The sequence below is a fragment of the Berghia stephanieae genome, chromosome 8 (assembly GCF_034508935.2).
Source record: "Berghia stephanieae isolate SIO BIC M18660-M18661 chromosome 8, UCSD_Bste_1.3, whole genome shotgun sequence".
Lineage (NCBI taxonomy): Eukaryota > Metazoa > Mollusca > Gastropoda > Nudibranchia > Aeolidiidae > Berghia > Berghia stephanieae.
The window spans coordinates 16,929,225-16,953,969 of record NC_088367.1 but is presented as its reverse complement, the minus strand read 5'-3'; the positions used below and the strand labels follow the sequence as shown (position 1 = coordinate 16,953,969).

Genomic DNA, 24,745 nt, shown 5'->3' with positions numbered 1-24,745 from the left:
TAATACTTGTGGAGCAGTCATAGTAGTAATACTTGTATGAGTAGTCGTAGTAGTAGTAGTAATGGTAGTAGTAGTAGCAGCAGTAGTAGTAGTCGTCGTAGTAGTAGTAGTGGTAGCAGCACAGCAGCAGTAGTAGTAATAGTAGTAATATTAGTAGTAGTAGTAGTAGTAGTAGTAGTAGTAGTAGTAGTAGTAGTAGTAGTAGTAGTAGTAGTAGTAGTAGTAGTAGTAGTAGTAGTAGTAGTAGTAGTAGTAGTAGTAGTAGTAGTAGTAGTAGTAGTAGTAGTAGTAGTAGTAGTAGTAGTAGTAGTAGTAGTAGTAGTAGTAGTAGTAGTAGTAATACTTGTGGAGCAGTCATAGTAGTAATACTTGTATGAGTAGTCGTAGTAGTAGTAGTAATGGTAGTAGTAGTAGCAGCAGTAGTAGTAGTCGTCGTAGTAGTAGTAGTGGTAGCAGCACAGCAGCAGTAGTAGTAATAGTAGTAATATTAGTAGTAGAAAGTAGTAGTAGTAGTAGTAGTAGTAGTAGTAGTAGTAGTAGTAGTAGTAGTAGTAGTAGTAGTAGTAGTAGTAGTAGTAGTAGTAGTAGTAGTAGTAGTAGTAGTAGTAGTAGTAGTAGTAGTAGTAATAGTAGTAGTAGTAGTAGTAGTAGTAGTAGTAGTAGTAGTAGTAGTAGTAGTAGTAGTAGTAGTAGTAGAGTATCTGTTTATTTATCTATTTATCTAAATATTTATCTCGTGATAGGACTGCTAGGTCTATTTCAGACTTGGACAGAAAGTATATTTGATAGGTTTGTTTCCCATCCGAATGGTCACTAGTAGTTGTTATTGGTCGTCTAATAGATCCACCAGCCTTAAATTAAATAAGGATTTCAAATTAGTAATATCTATGTGCATTAGGTTACGATGTCGTCTGCAAATTTTCGCCTATATTCCGTTTTGTTGTTTTTTTTGTTTTTTGTTTTGTTTTGTTTTGTTGTTTTGTTGCTGTTTTTGTTTTGTATTGTTTTGCTTTTTGTTTTGTTTTTTTTTTTTTTTTTTTTTTTTTTTTTTTTAGTTGTTTTTTTTTTTTTGTTGGGGGTTTTTTGTGTTTTTTTTTTGTTTGTTTTTTTTTGGGGGGGGGGGGTTGTTGTTTTTTTTTTGAGTTTTTTTATTGGGGGGGGGAGGGGGGTTAGCATGGCGAATTTTTGTACAAATATTAACGGACGAATGGCTCTTACTCTTACTATAGGAAATCGAAAGAGTATCGGATACGGTCAGCTATAACGTCTGACGATTCCAATTCTTGTTTTCTTTTATAAAGAGATTCATCTCTCCTGTTATTGTATATGGAAGTTTTATAAATCAAGACTTGAAACGTGCTCTAGACATAATAATTGTAGGTATGTAACAGTGCCAGACAAAGCAAGAAAGAAAAATACATGGGGGAAAAAAACATCCCATAAAATCAGCCAGCCTCGACTTCGCCAGTAAGAGGAGACACTGGGTGGCTGCGAATCGGCTTCGGTGGAGGAGTTGCCTCATAGCAAGTTCGCTTCATCGGTGGGGACTTTCTACCTGTCCCACATGTACCCGATGTGGGCAAGAACCCGAAACGGCAGAGCATCTAGTTGAACGGTGTGTTGTGACGATGCTACCGGGCGGGTTCGCGACGGTGCACGAGTGCGGACCGGACTTTGCTGATTGGGTCGATCGTCATAACATAGTAGTGTGAGAACCATAAGAGGCTGCTGCCAGTCGAGCCAGGCTGATTTTTTAAATTATTATTTGGGGAGTGGGGGGGGGGGGGGGGGGGGGTATTTTGTTTGAGTGTTTGTTTTGTTTTGATTCTTTTTTGGGTTTTTTTTTTTTTGTTATTGGTTTGTTTTTGTTTTTTGGTTTGTTTTTTTTTGTTGTTTTTTATTAGGGGGGGGGGGGTTGTTTTGTTTTGTGTTGTTGTTGAAGTCTGAAATGCATTGCTGTTACTACTCTTTTGGTGAAAACGTTGGGACATTAAACCTGAAAACTCCCGTTTTTCCTGGATTTTATGAGGTCTAAAAAATAAATTCCATTTCCTCTTCTTTTTTTCTTGATTATTTATGGATATTTACACAATATGATATATTGATAGTCCTAAGCTGTTGTCTATGACTAATTTATAGTTTTTAACAGTTGTTTATGGTATATTTCTATTTGACTTTTGCACTAATACTCGCTGTTCTAAATATTTTATTTTAATCATCCAAATAGGAAAAATAGGTTTTTGTACTTTTAGCGTAAAGAAAAAAATCAGTTCTTTAAAAATACTTGAAAATCCCAATTAAAAAAAAAGTCTCATCCTGTTTTATTAGCACTGTGAGATTGTAGCTCTTGTCAAAGCAGATTAGAGTCAAATCTAACCCTGTCTGTGTCTAGTCCTTCAAAAGGCCATTTCATCCATGGAGCCGGAGTTTTATCCCGGTTTCTTAGCGTGAAACGGACACTAGTAATTGATTGCCACCCTTTGAATAGGACGCTAGTCTATCTCAAAGTACTTTCCGCGATATCTAAATACCCAGCTTCCCAATCAATGCTGCGTGTCAGGGAAGGAGAGGGGCGGGGGGGGGGTGAAAAATTCTAGGCTCCACCCTGGGTCGATCTCAATCCCTTTGAGCAATTCTCTACCAATAATTGAGATATCGGGACCCTCTGTCTCTTAAGGGTTAATCTGTTCTAGAGATTTTGTCTGAATAAAATGGAGAAAGTTATGAAGGATGGCGATCACCCCCTTCACAAATGTATTAAGTTCTCCATGAGGAGTCGTCGCCTTATGTCTATAAAAACAAAGACAACACGTCACCATAATTAAATTTTGCCACATGGTGTTCGAATTTTTAACGCGCAACTGTGATTTAAATTAAATACTATCTTTTAAATATACACACACAAGTTCGGACTAGAGGCCAGAGGCATGGCCTCTCTCAATTTATCAAATTAATGTATAAAGTGTTGCTATTTGTTCTTGGTTGTATATTTTTACGTTTTTATGCATATATATATATATATATATATATATATATATATATATATATATATATATATATATGTGTGTGTGTGTGTGTGTGTGTGTGTGTGTGTGTGTGTGTATACATTGTCGTCATATTTTCAACTTTGTGTTTATACATTTTTATGCATGCCACGTCTGTAAACGAATTTCCATTTTTTTTGGGGATGAATAAAGTATATATTATAATCTCTTCGTTCCTTTCACTATATAACCATTGAATATTGACATTACCAAATATTTCCAGTTCCAAGCTGCATCTTGTAGATCTTGCCGGTTCTGAACGAGTATCCAAGACTGGAGTGGATGGTCAACAACTGACCGAGGCCAAATCCATCAACTTGTCCTTGCATCATTTGGAGACTGTCATAATCTTCTTGCAGGCTGCTGGCACCGATGATCAGGCAACGCCACAGCACAAGGCGCCCAGTGTCTCCAACTCACGCAGGTGTGTGTCCCAAGATTATATTATTAATACGATTTTGTACGTTTGATATTTTGATAAATGTCTAAGCACTGGTAGCCGGACGCAATTATGGGCTTGTTTTAAACTGTTGTAATGAAGAATATTTTGCGTTGGTTTGAGAGTATTTTCATTGCAACAGTGAGGCCATAAAAATTTGGGTTATCAGACTTGCAAAGAAGTACACTTGAGGTGCATCTGGTATTTTGAATTCAGTTTTAATCTTAACTTATAAAATTTGAATTGAGGATATTTTAGTGTTGTTTCTCAATTTGTAAATAAACTACTAATTTCACATTCTGATCATACGGACATTAAAACTCAGGGTTTTTTTTTCGTCTGATTCATTCCGATATAATAATAGCCGATTGACTTTATTGGTCAAATATTATTTCAGGCGCCTTAACAAGTGGATGACAGGTGGGCGAATATATAGTTGTTTTTAAATGATGATGATGATGATGATGATGACGGAGAGGATTAGAGGAGATTTGATTATAAATGTCTGCATTAGAATTGACTTTTGATTGATTGATCGATTGACTGATTGATTGGTTGATTTATTGATCGATTGACTGATTGATTGATTGATCGATTGGCTGATTTATTGATTGATCGACTGATTGGTCGATTGATTGATTGATTGATTGATTGATTGATTGATTGATTGATCAATTGACTTATTGATTGATTGATTGACTGATTGATTGACTTATTGATTGATTGATTGAAGTCAACCAAAGTGTTGAGGGTTTATGGAATTGTAATGTACACGTCGTATGGTTTTTGTTCCAGTACCAATTCAATGATGTCCTACCCATCCAGTGACTCCTATCCTGTAAGGCGGTCCAGAAAACACATTCCCTATCGCAACTCGCTCCTCACTATGATTCTCAAGGATTCCCTTGGTAAATATTATTATTCCTTAATTTTTTTTATAGTAATTGTTGTATGTTTACACTTATAGTTGATGTACACTTGGCTGTTGGTATTTCTTTTTGGTTTTTTTTTTTTTTTTGGTTTTTTTTTTTGTTTTTTGTTTTTTTGTTTTTTTTTTTGTTTTTTTTCTTTTGTTTGGGGGGGGGGGGGGGGTTGTAATGATATTATATTATAAATAAATCATATATAAGCAAACATATGTTATGTTATGAAATATGAACATATATGCGTATTTTCAAGCATCTGTCGTGTTAAGTTTGCTTATTTATGATTTATTTATACCTCTTGCAGAGCCTATAAAACCAAAGTTACATTCCATACAGTACATGTAATCTGTTTGATGCTTTTTTTTTTTTGGTACTAAAAACTCTAATACCCGTAGCCAGGTACTATTCAAACCTGAGTTAAGAGGGGTAATGTAGGTATTTAAATGTGTTAACCAAAGGACACAAAGTGAAGGGCCGATGATTTTGTGATTAGTTTATATATCTATCTGCTCATTTACCACGCTCAATTTGTAGAAAGACTGGACACGACCATATAATAAATAGAGCCAACGATCCAGCTCACATCTACGGTTGAAAATACGCCAGGGACTAAATCTATGTGGTTTTGTGATATGACACTCGCTTTCGGATCGGAAGGTCCTGGGTTCGAGCCTCGCACTCGGCACATAGTTGAGTCCTTGGAAAAGGCTCTTTACTCACATTATCTCACCGTACTCAGGTGTAAAATGAGTACCTGGCCGTTAACAGCATTGTCTTAGTCCGAAAAATTTTAATATCGCCTAACAATCGGCATGTCCCTTCCTACATGCTAAATGTTGCTGTTTACCAGGGACCCCTTGTAAAGCGCTTTGAGCACATTTAGTGGATATTGCGCTATATAAAGCTCAATTAGAAAGCTCAATTGGAAAACGTCGTAATCAAAGAGATGTTTGAGATTGGTCATTTTTTTTTCGAAAATTGGAGGAGATGCGTCTTTTGCATCAATCAATCTGGTGTGCTTTAAGACATTGAAATAAATAACAATGTGAAATTGAATGTAAGCTTCAATTTAATATACGAAAACAGATAAAGTGGACGTTTCAGGTTTCCCCTTTATCAACAAAACAGGATGAATGAAACACAACAGACTAATGAGATAATGAGGTAGTGGTGTTGTTAAGATTATCTCATTTGTCTGTCGTGTTTCATTCATCTTGTTTTGTTGATAAAGGGGAAGCCCGAACGTCCATTTTATGATTTCATAGAGTACTACTTCCTTTTAGTTTTCTGTGAATGATTTGATTGATTTTATTAAATGATATATAATCGCATGTGCATATAATATGTTTTAAGTGCTTGCCAGTACTTTTGGTGGAAAGGGGCCCTGTATAAATTATTATTATTATTATTATTATTATTATTATTATTATTATTGTTATTATTATTGTTATTATTATTATCATTATTATTATTATTATTATTATTATTATTATTATTATTATTATTATTATTATTATTATTATTATTATTATTATTATTATTATTGTTATTATTATTATTATTATTATTATTATTATTATTATTGTTATTATTATTATTATTATTCATTATTATTATTATTATTATTATTATTATTTTATTATTATTATTATTATATTATTATTATTATTATTATTATTATTATTATTATTATTATTATTATTATTATTATTATTATTATTATTATTATTATTATTATTATTATTATTATTGTTATTGTTATTATCATGATCCCATTGTATTTTATTCAGTTTTCTGACACATTTCTGACACTTATCACAATTTTTTTTTAAATCCTCCAGGTGGAAACTGCCTGACAGCTATGATTGCCACACTTTCACTGGAACCAGAAAACATCTGTGAATCTCTATCAACCTGTAGATTTGCCCAGAGAGTTGCCCGAGTCGCCAACTTTGCCAAGTAATAATAATATTATTTATTGTTATTGTAAATCATCCTAAACAGTTAACCATTATTTATGTATCAATAAATTCATAATAGTGTTAGATTTGATTTAAATAGTTATGAATATTATGTACATTTATATTCACCATGCTCATATTGGCCGTAATTTTTTGTTTTCTAAATACCATTGAATTCAGATAATCCCAACTTTTCGACAAAAGTTCTTTAGTCTGAGATAATTATTACTTTTGACATTATTTTATATTTTTGTCATAGACGAAACGAGGAGATTGATGACAAAATGCTCATTAAGAAATTGAAGATCAAGGTTGCACAGCTGGAGACAAAGCTTGCTCTCATTTTAGCCCAGGTTTGTAAACTGACATCACATTTATAATAATAGTAAATAATGAATTTATATAGCGCCTAAACATCCACGTTAATCGTGCTCTGCGGCGCTGTACATAATAAAAAGTGTTTAAAAACAACAAAATTAAAAATCATGACACTACATCATAAGCATGAATACAAAAACAAAATCTAAGCAACATCTTTTTCATAAAAAAATAAGCCTCACGGAACAACTCAGTCTTCAGACATTTCCTGAAAGATGATAAATTTTCACAGGACTTTGTCAGAGGACTACGTGCGTTCCATAGGCGTGGAGCTATGGATGAAAAGGCTTTTTTTCCGAAACTGGATTTTGATGTGGTAATCTTTAGAAGTTGGGACAGAGTTGTTAACCCACAATGCCATTAAATCAAAATATACTTTTAAAACATCAGGATTTTAATTTTTTAAAAGCCAAAAGCACAAAAACCTATTAATCAAATTTTGTTCATTAAGGTAATAAGACATAAAGAATAATAATAAGACATAAGGAATTTAGTCGGAATACTGTAGTAGTAAGCCTCGCAGTCCGCATGACGCTTGCTGAGAATTGTGTGATTCAGTCATTAAGTATAGCTGCTCTCTCCATCTATGTTGTTAATTGTTTCCATTTGTCACGTTAGTCCAATAGAAGTATGCCATAAGCAAAACTGAAAAACTACTAATTTCATGTGTAACCATTACTGAAACGCCAGGAAGAAAATTCAAGGAGAAATTGATTAATCAATCAATCAATCCATCGATTAATCAATCAAGCAATTGATAAATCAATCATGTAAGAAATTGTGCCAGAATGATTTAATTCCAAAACATTTAAAAATAAAAAAATATATTGAAAAGAAGGACAAAGGGGAGAGAGAGAAGGGGGAGGGGGGTATTTGGGCAAAAGCGAGAGTTGGCAATTCTGAATTTACTTTGACTTGCATTTGATTTCTGTTCAAATCAGATTACCTGGAGAATCTTTAAATCGCTGAGAAAGATATTTATGACTATAACTAAAGCTATACACTAGAATATTTATGAGATTTTCATTAAAGTTCTTTCGTAGAGACCTCTAGCTTTCTTTATTTTCCTACCACACACAAATGCACACAAATCACACACATACACACACACACACACACACACACACACACACACACACACACACACACATGGAAGAAATAATATTCTTTTACTCACTTTGTCAGTGTTGCAGAAGCAAGGGACACTATTCATCATTATCCTTACATTGTACTCATTAACATCGTTACTTCCCTTGTCGATGAATAATGTCTGCCATGGCTTAGTTATACCCATTTGCTGTTTTAATATTTCAATTGCATCTTAGTGTAATATTTGTCTTTAATTTGGGACAAACTCAACTGCTGGGGTTAAGTCTGTGTGAAATTTCATTGGGTTTTTTTTCCTAAAAATCACAAGACTCTTGTTCAATAAATTGTAAAACAAGAAACAATCAAAAGTATCTTCTCAATTTTTTTTTCTTTCAAGATATCATGGTGAAAATAATCTAAAGCACTCTTAAACTGGGAAAATTTGATCTCAATTTTATTAAGATGCTGGAGTTGTTGGAAGCTCTCTCGGAATTGATTTATAGTCTCTGATTATGTATTGTCTGTTGAAAAAAAACGTTTGATACATTTGATGTTTATGAATTATAATTCAATTTGTACTTGCCTTTTCCTCGAAATATTGATGAACCAAAAACAACATAAAATGTCATTATTTTCTTTTTCTTTTGATTATCATCAAAACGTCGGATTTAGATAGCCCAGTTGGTAGAGCACTTGCTTCACAGACAAAGCTGTGGCAGAATGCTTTCTGTTTGTGTATTATCATGGCAAAGTTGGTAGAAATTTAGATTGGGAATAATCCATTGATCAGAGATTCCGATTTTTTTTAAAAATTGGTCTCAAAGTCCTGTTTTCCGGTGTTCTGATTCTACCTATGGAATGGGAAGGATTGGCAGGTCTGTAATACAGATTTAAAGAAAAATAAAATAACAAACAAATCTGACCGAACTCAGAAGATTTCTTCCAAGGTTTGAATTCATAACCAAAATGTCAGAGGGAAATTAGTAAAAAAATATTGTTATTTTCATTATGAATTGACAAGTAACCAATCTGAGCTCCAAGCAATACATCAATCTTAACTCACTCAATCCTAGAGTTTGTTTTTTTTTTTTTTTTTTGCTACTTTTTAAAATTTGAAAAAATATATTAAAAATGAGCATGTGCATAGATAGTATTATTCAACTACCATTAACATGCAAAAACTAAAAACATAAGCTTTGATACTACGCCTATAATTTGTCTCATAAAAATGTAATAAATAAGCATGGGGTAAAAGTAACCTGGATAAACTACGGATATAGTCGGTGTTAGGGTTGAGTGGGTTAATGCAATTTAGGGTGACACGGATGTTATTTTCTTTCCTTCTTTCAATATGGTTAGCTAAATAGATATATTCAGATTTTTTTCTTATAATTTGGTGCCTAGACTAGTCAGATCGCCTTGACCTTCTCAATTTGTTCCTCTTGTTTCAGACTGAATCCCAAGCCAGTCCAGAGAGTCATGGAGATGGGTTGTCTCCCTGTGACGAGGTGGATTGTCAGCAAGTCGTTGAGGAGTTCTTGCAGGGTATCATTGACGATCCTGTCTCAGCTGGTAAGTACGGCTGTGCAGCTATGTGGTCTTGTGGAATGACACTTGCTGTCGGATCAGAAGATCCTGGGTTCAAGCTTCGCACTCGGCGCATAGTTGAGTCCTTGGAAAAGGCTCTTTACTCACATTCTCTCACCTTACTCAGATGTAAAATGAGTACCTGGCCGTTAACAGTGTTGTCTTTGTCAAAAAAATCATATGATATCGCCTAACAGGTGTCATGTCCCTTCCCACATGTTAAATGTTGCTGTTGCCCAGGGACCCTTTGTAAAGCACTTCGAGCACATTTAATGGATATTGCTCTGTATAATAAAGCTCAATTTTTTATTTATTTATTTTTTTTTTAAGTAAAAATTCTTAGCTTCTATATCTATTGCCATGTCCTTTTAATGGGCTCAAAGCACTTTATCAGAAGTCACAAGCCAACAACAGCAACATTTAAATGTTTGACAAGGCATAACACCTACATGCACTATTACAATTATTTTTTTTTCTGACTGGGACAAAGCTTTTACCTGTGTATGATAAGAATATATGAGTATATAATATTCTATTCCGAGGACTCAACATTGCACCACCCCCATTAGGACTCAAACCAGGTTACAAGCTGAATATCTTACAACTAAACCATGAAGTGGACAACTCATGAATTTCATATTTGTAATTTATTTATCAGACCATTATCTATTGGTAAAATGGAGTAGGGTATAGTACATAATGCAGTCTACTATGATAGTAGAGCACCTTCAGGGTGTGATGCTACAGCCACAATTGCTATGATATGCGGTTTAGGCCCTCGAGTAATTTGTCCAGCGTCTTTCGATGTTTTGCTAAGCGTTCAAGTTCAGTGAAACTTTTGTTCCTAATGTCCATGTAAAAAAAAAAAATTGAGCTTTTATATAGTGCAATATCCACTAAATGTGCTCAAAATGCTTTACAAGGGTTTCCTGGCCAACAGCAACACTTAACATGTACGACGAGACATGGTGCCTGTTAGGCGATATTACAATTTTTTCTGACAGAGACAATGTTATTAAAGGCCAGGTACTCGTTTTACATCTGAGTACGGTGAGAGAATGTGAGTAAAGTGCCTTTTCCAAGGACTCAACTATGTGCCGAGCGAGGCCCGAACCCATGACCTTCCGATCCGAAAGCAATTGTCATACCTCAAGACTACATCGCCGCACGCATGAAAAGGGATTCCTCTGGATAGACTGATCCTCATTTGCTGAGGGTCTTGAGAGTGACGATCACACAATATATGATATATCCCTTTTCTCCTTGTAATTTTATTGATAAATTAATTGGTAATCCTTTCCCAGAAACTGTAAGAGAATCATCAAACATCACCATTTTAAAATCTAGATTGAAGCATCATTTATTTTGTAAGAAATATCTTGGGCACAGTGCTTTTTATTGTATTGTATTATCTCGGGTTTTATTTGTACGTGTCAATTGTAAGGATGCGTGTTATTAGATTCTTGTTACAAAGGTTTGATTTTATGTCAAAATATAATTGCCTTTGTAAAGCGCATAGAGCACAACATCGTCATGGTTATGTGCTAAAAAATGCCATTTATCATTATTATTATTATTATTATTAATAGTAGTAGTAGTAGTAGTAGTAGTAGTAGTAGTAGTAGTAGTAGTAGTAGTAGTAGTAGTAGTAGCAGTAGTAGTAGTAGTAGTAGTAGTAGTAGTAGTAGTAGTAGTAGTAGTAGTAGTAGTAGTAGTATCATTATTATTATTATTATTATTATTAATTATTATTATTATTATTATTATTATTATTATTATTATTTATTATTATTATTATTAATCTTATTATTGTTATTACTATTATTATTATTATTATTATTATTATTATTATTATTATTATTATTATTATTATTATTATTGTTATTATTATTATTATTATTATTATTATTACTATTATTAATATTCCCACTAACACTTGCCCATAGGTATCTCTACACAACTACGATTTCGTGAGTGTCTCCATCTGATGAAATGTCGCATGCTGCAAAATAATGTCCCATCCATCAAGCCTAGTCACCCTGACAGCAATGACCAATCAACGAGCCCTTTGTTTGTAAAGCGTGGAGAAGGAGTGGCTAAAAAAACAAATAACGTTCATGTCACTTGGGCTGAAACAGAACATACTATTTCTCCCTCTGTGTAAGTTCATCCTTTTTATTTTCAAATGTCTTTTAGAACCCTATTGCCCATAGAATGCCAGTCTTTTGTAAAGTGCTTGTGATGTTTCGATTTGTAACCCAGAAAATGGTAAAGTAAATATATAGCTGAATCCATCAATGTAAAGAAAGGATAGAGTAGGACTAGTAGAATGATAGTAGATAGAGGATAAGGTTTCCTTCCAGGCCAATAATTATTCATCTTAATTAGATTAATTTAATTAAATTCCCTTTATTCATCCCATAATCGAAATTTGTCTCTGTGGTCTATTCCAAGGGAAGACTGGAATAACCCAGGCGTCAGCCACAGTGCAGCGCCTCAAATTGAGCTAGGGGGAGGTGACTTGCTCAAGGCCACACAGCGCAGCGACCTGTGATTGAACTCTGTACCTTTCGGGTACGAAACAAAGACCGTACCACTGAGCCACGCTACCCCTTAACAATGCCACTACCACATTATCTCATTCGTCTGTAGTGTTTTATTCATCCTGTTTTGTTGATAAATTGGAAACCTGAAAAACATCCATTTCATCTGTTTTCGTATATTAAAATAAAACTTACATTCAATACCACAATGTTATTTATTTCTTCGAGCTGAGCTTCGAGGAGCAGCAACATTTACAAAGACACGAATGGAACTAAAGTCTAAGGTCTTAGGTAAGTTCATCCCAACCTAATACCTCTTTTTTGAGATTGTAACATGTCACGTTTTATCGTTTATTTATTTTTATTTTTTTAAAACAAATCAGAGACAGTAAGGAATCCACCAGCTGCATGCAGTCTCCAGTCATCGCCTCCTCCAAATTCTACACCCCACGGGAATCAGAATACAATAAGGGTGACGTGCCAGAACAGAATCCTCAACAGCAACAGCAGCAGCAGCTGCCGCCTCAACCGATGCCACGTGGAATTTCACCCAAGGCCAGCAAGAAATTGGATTGTGGTAAGAGTGAGAAGTCTTAAAGTTTGATGTAAACTTAGTCGTTTGTTTGTGTGATTGTTTCAGTCGTTTTTTATCGGGGTGGGGGGGGGGGGGCTTTTTTCTTGTTCTTTGTTTCATTTTTTATTTTTTTTTTTTTTTTTTGGGGGGGGGGGTCTATTTTTACTTCTATTTAATTATAGTTTTATTTGAATCTGTACTTTTTTTTAACTCTTATTTTTTTCTGTTCATTTCTATTTAAATTTGATTCCCTTTTAGGTAATTATATTTGTAAAATTTTAAAAGTTTATCTTTTCATACTGTCTGTTTTTCTTTTTCTTTTACTTTTTTTAAACTTCTTTTTTAAATTAATAAATCTATTCTTGTCTTAAATTTGTTTTCTTTTTGTATTGTTAAGGGGAAAAAAACGAAAGTAATGATGATGATGATGATGATGATGATGATGATGATGATGATGATGATGATAACGATGATAATAATTATGATAATAGTATTAATGATGATTTCACTCATTTAACAATGTAACTACCACTTACACGATTCTATATTCTTTGCCGTCTCTCAGCAAACAAAAGTTCAAACTTCTGTCAGAAAAAAAAGAGCCCTTATGGGCCCATGAAAAACCTTGAAATCATCATGTGGTGGTCCTTGTTTAGAATGATTTTATTGAGATTAAAATGTGTTCCTCTGTTTTGTCATTATCTTTTCTGCATTACGTTATGTTTCTTCCCAATAGAGATGTAGAGTGGGCTACAGTGTAGCCTCTGACGCCTTTACGAATCAGGCAATTTTTCTCATATTTTGAGCTGTCTATTTTTTTCTTTTTGCTCTCTTTTGTAGCTTTTTTAAAGGTACAAAAAAAAGTTGTTAATCTTGCAGATTTGTAGACAATTTGTGTAAAATTTGATTGGTTTTCACAATATAGTGGGTAATTTCAATTGTGAAACGCGGAATTAATTGTTAAACTGGTCAAAATTATAAATTGTTGGCATAAGCACCCTAAAATATGGCATCCATTCTCCTCAATGACACTATAGGTGGTTAAGCTTTCGCCAGTTTATTTATGCTCAATATATATATAAAATTTGTGATTGATCACACAGTGACACCAGTGGAAATAGATGAAGAAATGGACGACATTGATCGACTGCTCCTTGAAGCCACCTCCACATCCAGCTCTAAGGTAAACAGTTACAAAACTCCTTTTGAAAGGAAGCGAGAACAGAAGATTAAGAAATTGGGCAAAGCTCTCACAAGTATCGAAGAGGAGAAAGCCGCACAGGAACAGGAATTAGAATTGTTGAAACAGGACACCGTGTTGGATTCTCTCAGGATGGAGGAGGATGGTTTGAGGTGAGAATAAGTGATGATATTTCAGTTGAAAATGGGTCGAGATTAAAAAATAGATTTGTTGTTAAAAATTAAAAATTAAAAATTGAACTTTTTATAGCGCACTATCCACTAAAATGTGATCAAACTCAAAGCGCTTTACAAGGGGTCCCTGGTCAACGACAACATTTAACATGTAGGACGGGACATGACGCCTGTTAGGCGATATTACAATTTTTCGGACACAGACAATGCTGTTAACGGCCAAGATACTCATTTTATACCTGAGTACAGTGAGAGAATGTGAGTAAAGAGTCTTTTCCAAGGACACAACTATGCACTGAGCAAGACTCGAACCCAGGACCTTCCAATCCTAAAGCGAGTGTCATACCACTAGACCACATATCCGCACAAGGATTTTATGTGTTTGTATTCATGTTCGTTTTCTTGGTTGTTTTTATTTTTGTTTTTTGTTTTTTTTACGGTTAAAATTTTGAAGCTCAAGAATAAAAAATTACTTGACTTAATGAAGGCGTTTATTTTTACTAAAATATTGTAAGTTAATGTGAAATTCAAATTGGAAGTATCAGGTCCATCCCAATATAATACCTTACCGAGTTGATTTGTTACAAGAGTATTTTTGTTCATCATTCCATTTTTTCTTTGTTTAATTATCTTTTTTTAAAGATTTTTCCCATTGACTTAATATACAATAAGTTGTGGCCTTGGGTTTTTTAATAAAAAGTTACTAGACTGCGATGAATTTATAACATCCTATTGTTCACAAAAAAAAAAAAGATATTCTTTGAACATCTTGTAAGTATCAGTCTATGTGCCCAGTCTACTGATTGCGCTTCAAAGTTTAAACAGATATGGGGCAGTGTGGCTCAGCTGTACAGTCTTTGCTTCGTACCCGAAAGAAACCGAGTTCGATCACCCGCTGCTGTGCTGTGTGGCCTTGAGCAAGTCACCTCGCCCTAGCTCACTTTGCGGCACTGCTTTGCAGCCGATGCCTGGGTTATTCCAGCCTTCCCTTGGAATAGACCCTAAAGAAAAATTTCACCGTGGGCATGAATAAAGGGAATTTTATTTTTTATTTATTTTTTATATTTGTTAGTGGCAATTTTGATAAAATGTATATTTTGTGCTTTTTAGACTCAAACTTCAAGTTGCTGAAGAGCAAGTGGCTGACCAGCATGCCTACATTTTACACTTGAAGCACATTGAGTCGGACCCAGAGTTGCTAGCACAAGAGGCCTTGGTTGAAAAGCAGCTGCAGAAAAGACAGGTGTGTCCACAGTTCTAGAGCAAACGGGTTTATAATATTTGGGTTTGATTCATCTTGTTTTATATTTTATTCATCGATGCATTCTTTTATTCATCATTCATTGAATGTGCACGCTTTCTACATCGGATTTCCACCTTTTTGTCCTAAATTTTTGTCATCTTGGACAGCATGGGTGATTCCTGTTTGTTGGACAGATTATCTAATATTCCTGCAAATTCCGACATACAGATTGCTTATAATTTTTATATTTTATATATTTGTCCTCTTAGTGTACATTTCAAAACCTTATTTATTTTGTTTTATTTAATATATGAGTTCACCACCTTCTTAAATATATTTATTACTTTGAACGTTGGTATATATTTTAAAATCAAAATTGTAATCAAATGATTTTTTTAAAAGTTAATTTTTTTATTTATAGACCAAATTCCAATCAAAGTTAAAAGACGTTCAAGAAAGGAGAGTCGGCGTGGAAAAAGAACTTGCTCAAATGGCAGAAGGAAAGAACAACAAAACAAACTCTGATAAGAAGAGTTCAAGGACGTTTGAAGACAGATATGGACAATTTAGACAGAACAAGGGTAGCCTCAACACTCGGCAAGTCTTTGAAATGCTTAAGAATGAAGAGAAGAAACAGAAAAAGGTTTGTGACAATTGTGTTAATTGGAATTTTTAATTTATATACAGAGAGTAATAGCTCAATTGGTAAACCAAGATTTTTCTTGTCTTTCTGTACATCCAACTCAGACTGGAGCTTGGTATCTCTGTTCAATGCTAATATTTCTCTTTGCGGGAGAGGATTTTTTTTCCGCTGTAACTCTCCATGATATAGTTTAGGATTTTATGTTACCAAGCATTGGAGTGTATCCCTATCAGCAGTAACCTTGTGCCTAATCTAGATACATGTATATGGAATGTTCTTTAGATCTGCTTATGTTATGCATATGAACTAGTTTAGTTTTGTTTATTCTCTAAGCTCTAAACTTTGGTCTTCATATAACCTAAAAGTGCTGAGCGTCATTCAAAGAAAAAATATAAAGGTTTCCCAATCTTGATGAAGTAGTCCTTCAGAGCCTTCAGAGTTCATGGGGCCAGATTTGATCCCAGTTTCCATCACATGAAATGGACAATAGCAATTGCTACTTCTTTTTGGATCGGACACGAGTCAATCGCAAAGCACTTTATGCAATGTCTAACAGACCAAGCTACACTGCTGGGTGGACAAAGTTGTTAGAAAAACATCTCAACTTCACCCAGATTCGATTTCAGTTCCTTTGCTTGTAAAGCGAGTGCTCTACAACTGAGCAATCGGGGCCCCTTCATATCATTATAGACCAATTTTTATATGTTTCATTTAAAAAAAATTTTTTTGCCTCTCTTATCTTTTTTTTTAATATATATTTTTCACAGGAAATAGTAAAAGTTGAACGAGAAAAAACAGTTGTCAAAACCAAACAGCTTGAGTTGAAAGAGATGGCCACATGGGAAAAGTTACGGGAGCTGAAACAAATGCTTAAGATGTCACAACAGCATGAGCAGGAAGGAAAAATCGAGTCACTGCAACCACAACAAATAGCAATGAGTTCACCAAGCAGTTCAAACATTAGCAGGAATGACCACTTGAGTAATGACATTCAACAACCACAAGAGGAAGGAGAAAAGTCTCATTCTGAATATATTTCCGAGTACATACAGTCAGTTCAAGATAAAATCAACCGTGAGTGTCTTACAATCACGAAATCTTCACCCATTGCTCATAAAGGAGATAACGAGTCTTGGGCTGTGTCCATGCTGCAACAAAACTTGGAATCGCCTGACAAGTGTTCAACAGGCAAATCTGTTTCTACCAATCTCATTCCTCATCCCAGTGGTAAATTTGCCTTAGGAGAGAGTGAGAACAGTTACAACAAAATAATTCAGCAAAATGAAAATATCATTAAAGACGATAATAATAATTCGAGTTATGACCACGGTTTTGTCAAAAAATTTCATGAGAAGGAGAACGAAAATGCCAGGAAATCAGAGGCTGGGTTATTTCCTTCATGGTCAGTACACAATTTACCCATTGATGAACCTGGAAACAGCAAGGAGCCTAACTTTGATTCAGATTACAGCAGGCCTTCAACCAGCAATGCTTCTTATACTAAAGAAAACAATGGTTTTAATTTGGAAATGATTAATAATTCTACAGAAAAATTAGATTCTTCTCCATCAATGGAAGATATCTTAGAGATGCTGACTCCTAGTACAATTCAGTCTTCCTCTGGAAAAGTGGATGTTAAAAGTTCATCATTGCCTGTCAACCATAAAACCATCCCACCTAGCGAATACATAAATTCCATGACAAAACAGGAGCAGTTTGATGCTAGGAGAATGGGTTTGTCATCTCGGACTTTTGAATCAGCTCTGTCTCACATGTTGGATGATCACAGCAATGATGGCATTCTAAATAATGTGCCTGATCTACCCTATAGTGTAGATGTGTACGAAAACTACACACGAAAACCATCGACAACATCCAGACCCTACCAGTCTCATAGTCACAGTAATAAAAACAGGCATAGGTCAACCACTCATCATCACAAGAAGAGTTCTTCTTCCTCTTTCTATAACAATTATGGTGAAGCAGCAAACAGTTCTAATCAGCATGGCCAGAGGAACAGGAGACAGACTGAAACCACTGCATCAGAAAAAATTGACAAAGTACTGGAAGAACGTTCAACTTGGGGCCCAAATTTGAAGGTGTGTAGCTTTTGGAGGAACTTTTTGTTTTAAAAAAAAAAATTAATTAAAATTGAGCTTTATATAGCGCAATATCCACTAAATGTGCTCAACAGCAACATTTAACATGTAGGATGGGGACATGGTGCATGTTAGGCGATATTACAATTTTTCGGACAAAGACGACGCTGTTAACGGCCAGGTACTCATTTTAAACCTGAGTACGGTGAAAGAATGTGAGTAAAGATTCTTTTCCAAGTGTCATACCACAAGACCACATAGCCGCACAGCTGTTTTATTGTTTGTATTTTTATTTCAAATTATTGTTGTTAATTGTGGCCCCCAACTCCAGCCTAATGTTTTGTCGAAATGAACTCGATGTAGAATTTTAATGTCCTTCAGAGTCAGAGCCATAGCTTACAATTGATTCTGGTAGTAGATGTAGTAGTTGTAGTAGTGATAAAAGTAGTAGTAGGGATAATAGTGGTATTATCGCTATGGACTTTTCCTTTGAAATAATTCAATAGTTCTATCAAAATTGACCCACCATAGTTCTAAAGAATGGTGAACCCATTTTGTTCATAAACAGACTATATTTATGGTTTTTTTTAGTTCAAAGGCTGTAAAATGAAATTTAATACTAGAATGTGTGTCATCGTGGAAATTCTATAATGACTCATAACTATCATTTTTTATATTAGTCTGAGACAATTTGTTTATGTATTTTTAAAGGTTTTGATTTATATTTTACATGATGGTTGTAAATGAACAAAACTAAGTACATGCCAATTTTCTTTTAGATCAAGCACTGGAGAATATGTTTTATTCGATTGTGAAAAGTACCAGGGTGGGCAGACAACATGGAGGTAGAAGCTAGGGTTGAGTGGATGTTTTTCCTCTATCTCTTTGTCCATCCAGTATTGATTGAGTAGATGGGTCTATTAAATATGGTAGAAAATTATATCTGTGATAGTCTAACATCCTATCCAAAGTGTAGCAAGCAATGTCTACCATCGATATAACAGTTCAATAATAAGGATAAACCTTTTGGCTGCATAGGCCTTACAGCCCAAGTAGAATACTTTATTTGATACTTTTTTCATTTAACTAATTCTTTCACCAGAACGTTTCCATCGCTGACAGACTGAGTGGTCTATTTGATGAGACACCATCAGACATGTTGCCATCACACAACACGGCAAAGCAGAATGGTATGTGCAAAATGAACTTAACACTTAAAACCTGTTTAAAAGAAATAGCAGCAGCAGCACCACCAGTAGAAGTAATAGTAGTGGTAGTAGTAGTAGTAGGAGTAATAGTATTAGTAATGGGAGTAGTGTTCTTAGTAATAATAGCAATAAGAGTAAAATAATAATATGAGGAATTGGTGGGAGAAGTTATAGTGGTGGTAGTAGTAAGTATTTGTTGTTTTTTGTTTGTGTTGTAATATTGGTGGTAGTTGTATAGATAGTATGCGCTTGACTAAGAAGCTCACAACATTGCCATCCGGAAGTATAATGGACAAACACACAAAACTATGTGTAACCATGAACCTTTATAGTCTGGATGATACAGTTAAGTGAGAATTACTCATAAACGTGGGTGGCAAAAAACAATAACAAAGACCAGAGAGACGTCAAGTTCATTCTATCTATAGGAAGTAGGAGTAGTAGTAAAAGTAGAATTAGTTGTAGAAGTAATAAAAAATAACCCATAAAGAATTGAGCAGCTATGTAGTGCAATATCCACTAGACGTGCCCAGAGCATTATACAAGGGGTCCCTAGCCAACTATGCTGCTATGTGGTCTAGTAGTATGACACTCGCTTTCGGATCAGAAGGTCCTGGGTCAGAAGGCCTCATGCTCGGCGCATAGTTGAGTCCTTGGTAAAAGCTCTTTACTCACATTCTCTCACCGGTGTTAAATGAGTACCTGGCTGTTAACAGCGTTGTCTTTGTCCGAAAAATTGTAATATCGCCTAACAGGCGTCATGTCCCGTCCTACATGTTAAATGTTGCTGTTGACCAGGGACCCCTTGTAAAGCGCTCTGAGCACATTTAGTGGATATTGCGCTATATAAAGCTCAAATTTTAAAAATTTTAGCCAACGGCAGCACTTAACATGTAGGACAAGACATGACCCCTACAAGGCGATGTTACAATTTTTTTGACCAAACAATGCTGTTTATGGCTGGGCACTCATTTAGTGTGGTGAGAGAATGTGAATAAAACACTTTTTTCCAAGGACCCAGCTTTGAGATGCTCAGTGCAAGACTGAACCCGGGACCTACTGGTTCGAAACTGAGTGTTATGCCACAATAGTTGTAGTAGTAGTAGTAGTAGCAGTAGTAGTAGTAGTAGTAGTAGTAGTAGTAGTAGTAGTAGTAGTAGTAGTAGCAGTAGTAGAAGTAGTAGTAGTAGTAGTAGTAGTAGTAGTAGTAGTAGTAGTAGTAGTAGTAGTAGTAGTAGTAGTAGTAGTAGGAGTAGTAGTAGTAGGAGTAGTAGGAGTAGGAGTAGTAGGAGTAGTAGTAGCAATTGTAGTAGTAGTGATAGTCATAGTGCTAATAGTAGTAGTCGTCGTAGTAGCAGTGTTAGTGGCCGTGGTAGCCATAGTTATAGTAGATTTTTTTGTGGTAGAGGTTGAGTGGTATTATTATTATTATTATGATTATTATTATTATTATTATTATTATTATTATTATTATTATTATTATTATTATTATTATTATTATTATTATTATTATTATTATTATTATTATTATTATTACCTATATATATCTTCATCATTCTCTCTACCCCAGGAAAGTATCATCAATCAAAATATGGACTTAATACAGAAAACAACAAATACTCAGACACGAAATTTGAGAATGGACTTTTTGGTTTAGAGGATATTGATGACAATGACGACGATGATAATGATGATGAAGGTGGTGGCGTAGGAGGAGTTGTGATTGATAAATCCTGTAGTGAGGACGATTTGTTTTTTGGTCAGCATACGCCACGCACTGCAATCACAGCAGTCAAGAAAGAGGAAGGTGAAAAAACGTTCATGTCCCGCGTTGCCTCGGAGAGGGAGAGAATAGCAAAAATTAGAAAAGCCAGACATGCGGCAGAGGTGATTCAAAAACACTGGCGGAAATTCAAAACAAAATAGACATATAAATGTGATGATAGTTGTTGTTATTATTTATTGATATTATTCTGTTGTATTTTTAACACCAAATTATTCTTTATGATTATTTTTTCATGAAGAAAGCAAATGCCAAATTTAATTGATTTATTTATGACTTGTTTTAAGTATTAATTATTAAGTGGGTCTTCTCATGAAGAGTAATGATCTGAAGAAAAAAAAATTATATATTTATACATCATTTTTCTTGTACCTGTATTTATAAAAATGATTATTTTAAAAAACACTGCTCAAGTATAGTTATATTTTATAGTTCTTTAAATTCACCTTGCCTAAATTAAGTTAAGTATGTATCTTCTAAGCCTCCACTGTCTTTCAGCCTCAAAAGCATTATTAATTTGACTTTCCTACGTTGACACATATTTAAGAAAATAAGTAATATAATATATTATTAGAATACAAACGTGCCTTGAAGAGCCAGTTATATTTCAAAGAATGTGAATGTTCTATATTTAAAGCAAGCATTTTTTTAAACTTCTTTTTAGTTTTAATATCTTTTAGTTTTTTTTAAAAGAATATTTAACAATCATTACTGCCTGAAAATTCATTTAGTGTCATTATAATAATAATATTCTCAGCTCAACACGCCATCTTTAATTAGATTTCATACAACAACCATTGGACAAAGACAAAGAAAGTTGATTATAACAGCTTCAAAAAAGGAACAAAATACCCAACATGGAACGTTTCGGGCTCAAAACCCTTCTTCAGCTGACAAAAAAAAAACCAATAAAGACATAAATATATTACACACTCATTTCCAGATTGGCGACAGAGATATTTTGTAGGTCCTCTCTGTTGTAGAAAAATCTTGGAAAGTAAACAAAAAAAAACGTTCAATATGTAACTGAGGAGTTCCAAATTTGTTTGTGTGTGAGTGTGTGTGTGTGTGTGTGTTTATGTCTGTGTGTCTGTATATGCGTTTATCTGTTTGGCTTTCTTCAAAATTGATCACAAGGAATTAGGCTTTATTAATCATTCCAAACAATAGTTGTTGATATTTTTTTAATGAGCACAGTATCCAATTAATATGCTCTAACCACTTCACAAGGGATCTCTAGCCAATAGCAACACTAACCACTTAATATGAGACCTGTTAGGCGATATTACATTTTTTTTCCAACGAAGGCCATGGTGTTAATGGCCAGGTACTCATTATACACCTTAGTAAAGTGGGAGATTTTGAGTAAAGAATTTTCTTTCAGAAATAAAAAAAAAAGAAAAAGGTATGGCTTGCTATTGTATATCTGGTCACTGATATTTTTTTTTTTGACAATCAAACGTTTGTTTACAATCAATGTGATGAATTGATGATGACAGAGTATTATATTATTTTGTAATTAAATTAGCAGCATGCTTCGTCTACAACTAATACTGTTCGTTTTCACTTGTTGCAGTCAAATGTTTGGTTTTTTTTAACTTGAGCTTTCATATACTCAGCTCTTTGTTGTTGCTTTTAGCCAGCCATTTAAAAAAGTTCTCATTAAATTCTATCACTAAAAAAATCAAAAAAACTTGACATTTTATACAGCGCAATATCCATTAAACGTGCTCAAAGCGCTTTACAAAGAGTCTCTGACCAACAGCAACATGTAACATATACATAGAACGAGACATGGCGCCTGTTTGTCAATATTACATTTTTTCCGAAAGAGACAACGCTGTAACGAACAGGTACTCTTTTTACATCTGAGTATGTTGAGAGAATGTGAGTAAAGAGCATTTCCAAGGATTCAACTATGCAACCGCTGCTCGGGACTTGAACCCAGGACCTTCCGATCCAAAGGCGAGTGTCGCACCACTAGACCACATAGCCGTACAATGTATGCTGCCTGATTTGACCATTGCCGGTCCGTAGAAATTGTTACAATCCAGAGACACTCTAATTAAATGGTTCCACTTATAATGGCTACATATGTGCATTACATAATCAGTCGGAAGGTGGAAAGTTTGGATTTGCATTTTTAAATTTTTTTTGCAATTTCTGAAAGAATATGCTCACCAGACCATTTTAATCTTTATTTGAAGTAAATCGGGTGATTTTTCATGAAGTTATGGTCAGATGTATGGGAAAGGTATCCAGCATTTTTTTTTTCAAATTTCATCCTTTTTTTAAAACTTGAATAGCAGTAAATAATATTTAGAAATGAAATTAAGCTTTGATATTTCCCGAAGATGTACAAAAAGGGTTGATTTAATCATTTATGACAAGAACTCATTTTGGATAAAAAATTGAGCTTCTAACTAAGCTTGGCAATATCTTTGTTCAAACCTTTTCACTATCCGACTGATTATGTCATTTACTGTAACATAATATAGTGATGATAAAGAGAGTCGTTGACCAGCTAATGATCATACATGTACACATGGAACTTTTAATACTACAATCACACTTATAACCCTCGGACATCCAATATAAATCAAAGACTAGACGACACGCGAAACTTTTTTACATCATAGTTTACAATGCATTTCACAATTTCAACATGAAATGAAATGCTCATGAAAAGCAAATAACTCTAGTAAAATGGAGATTAAGAAAAAGGGAGTAAATCAGACTCATGAATGAACAACACAAAATAAACGACGTCGCGGCCTTTGGCCTCTCTCAAGTAATGTCGTTTATTTTATGTTGTTCATTCATGAGTCAGATTTACTCCCTTTATGTTCGAACCACTGGGTCACCCCTACAACACTCCACACAAAGCTCTATGGTGAGGCTGAGGACCTAAAGCGGACCACAGACTTCATAGCAGATATCGGACTGCAGCCATAGATGCCCATCAGAGGAACGAAGAAGAAGAAGACTCCCTTTATCTTAATCTCCATTTTATTGACTCATTTAGGCACCTCTATTTATTAGTAGAATGATGCACCAATACTTGCGCACTTACTCATTATTCGTTGCTTTCTTGATAACTCAATAAGGCTGTTGATTGTATTGTGAACCTACCCTTATCCCTATAATTATTGTTTTAAATATATATTTTTATTTGGTCGGGTTGCTTGAAAAGGGGGAAAAAACAATTCCTGAAGCTCTAATCCAATTTATCTGTGAGTTATAACACAGACTAAATAAATAAGTAACTGGAATCCGTCTTCCAAAACCGACGCTTGTAAACTTGCCAAGGGAAGTAATTCTGGATAATAATTAGAAAAGTACGAGTTGCTTCCCTGATATTACGGATTCATTCAGCAGAGCGAGATAGATAACGAAACCGTTGAAGCGCTTAGTTGTCAATCTACAGGGGTTATAAAGATAGCCTTATGAATCTGTAAATCAAAACACGATTGTGTGTTAACATTTGCTATAATTTCGTCAATGATGGCATTTTTACGAATCAATAAAAGCCCGATAATGAGAGAAAGTCGAAAGTATGTTGTCTAACAATCGACTAAAATTACTTGCTACGACCACATTATCTCATTCGTCTGTAGTGTTTCATTCATCCTGTTTTGTTGATAAAGGGGAAACCCGAAATGTCCATTTTATCTGTTTTCGTATATTAAATTGAAGCTTACATTCAATCTCACCGCTATATAAGTAAACATTTGTACATCCAGGACAATCATTTTTACGCAAGGGTTTCTGAAGCTACCCCTATCCCTAAAATGCGGATATCAAGCAAAATAAGAAATTTTAGTGATTGAGCTTAATGATGTCATTGTTTTGAG

At 34.4% G+C, this 24,745-nt stretch overlaps 1 protein-coding gene across 1 annotated transcript in view; it reads left to right on the top strand.

Annotated features, from left to right (window-relative positions):
* Positions 1 to 22,442, top strand: part of LOC144978278 (uncharacterized) — a 39,431-nt gene extending 16,989 nt beyond the window's left edge. The window contains exons 6-18 of the mRNA XM_078924124.1: positions 3,268 to 3,468; positions 4,279 to 4,391; positions 6,251 to 6,368; positions 6,630 to 6,723; positions 9,289 to 9,409; positions 11,371 to 11,584; positions 12,351 to 12,544; positions 13,645 to 13,894; positions 15,026 to 15,158; positions 15,580 to 15,801; positions 16,569 to 17,900; positions 19,003 to 19,090; positions 20,679 to 22,442. Coding sequence (XP_078780250.1) covers positions 3,268 to 3,468; positions 4,279 to 4,391; positions 6,251 to 6,368; positions 6,630 to 6,723; positions 9,289 to 9,409; positions 11,371 to 11,584; positions 12,351 to 12,544; positions 13,645 to 13,894; positions 15,026 to 15,158; positions 15,580 to 15,801; positions 16,569 to 17,900; positions 19,003 to 19,090; positions 20,679 to 21,034 — 3,436 coding nt within the window. The 3' untranslated portion in view covers positions 21,035 to 22,442. The remainder of the gene's footprint in view (positions 1 to 3,267; positions 3,469 to 4,278; positions 4,392 to 6,250; positions 6,369 to 6,629; positions 6,724 to 9,288; positions 9,410 to 11,370; positions 11,585 to 12,350; positions 12,545 to 13,644; positions 13,895 to 15,025; positions 15,159 to 15,579; positions 15,802 to 16,568; positions 17,901 to 19,002; positions 19,091 to 20,678) is intronic.
* The last annotated feature ends 2,303 nt before the right edge of the window (positions 22,443 to 24,745 follow it).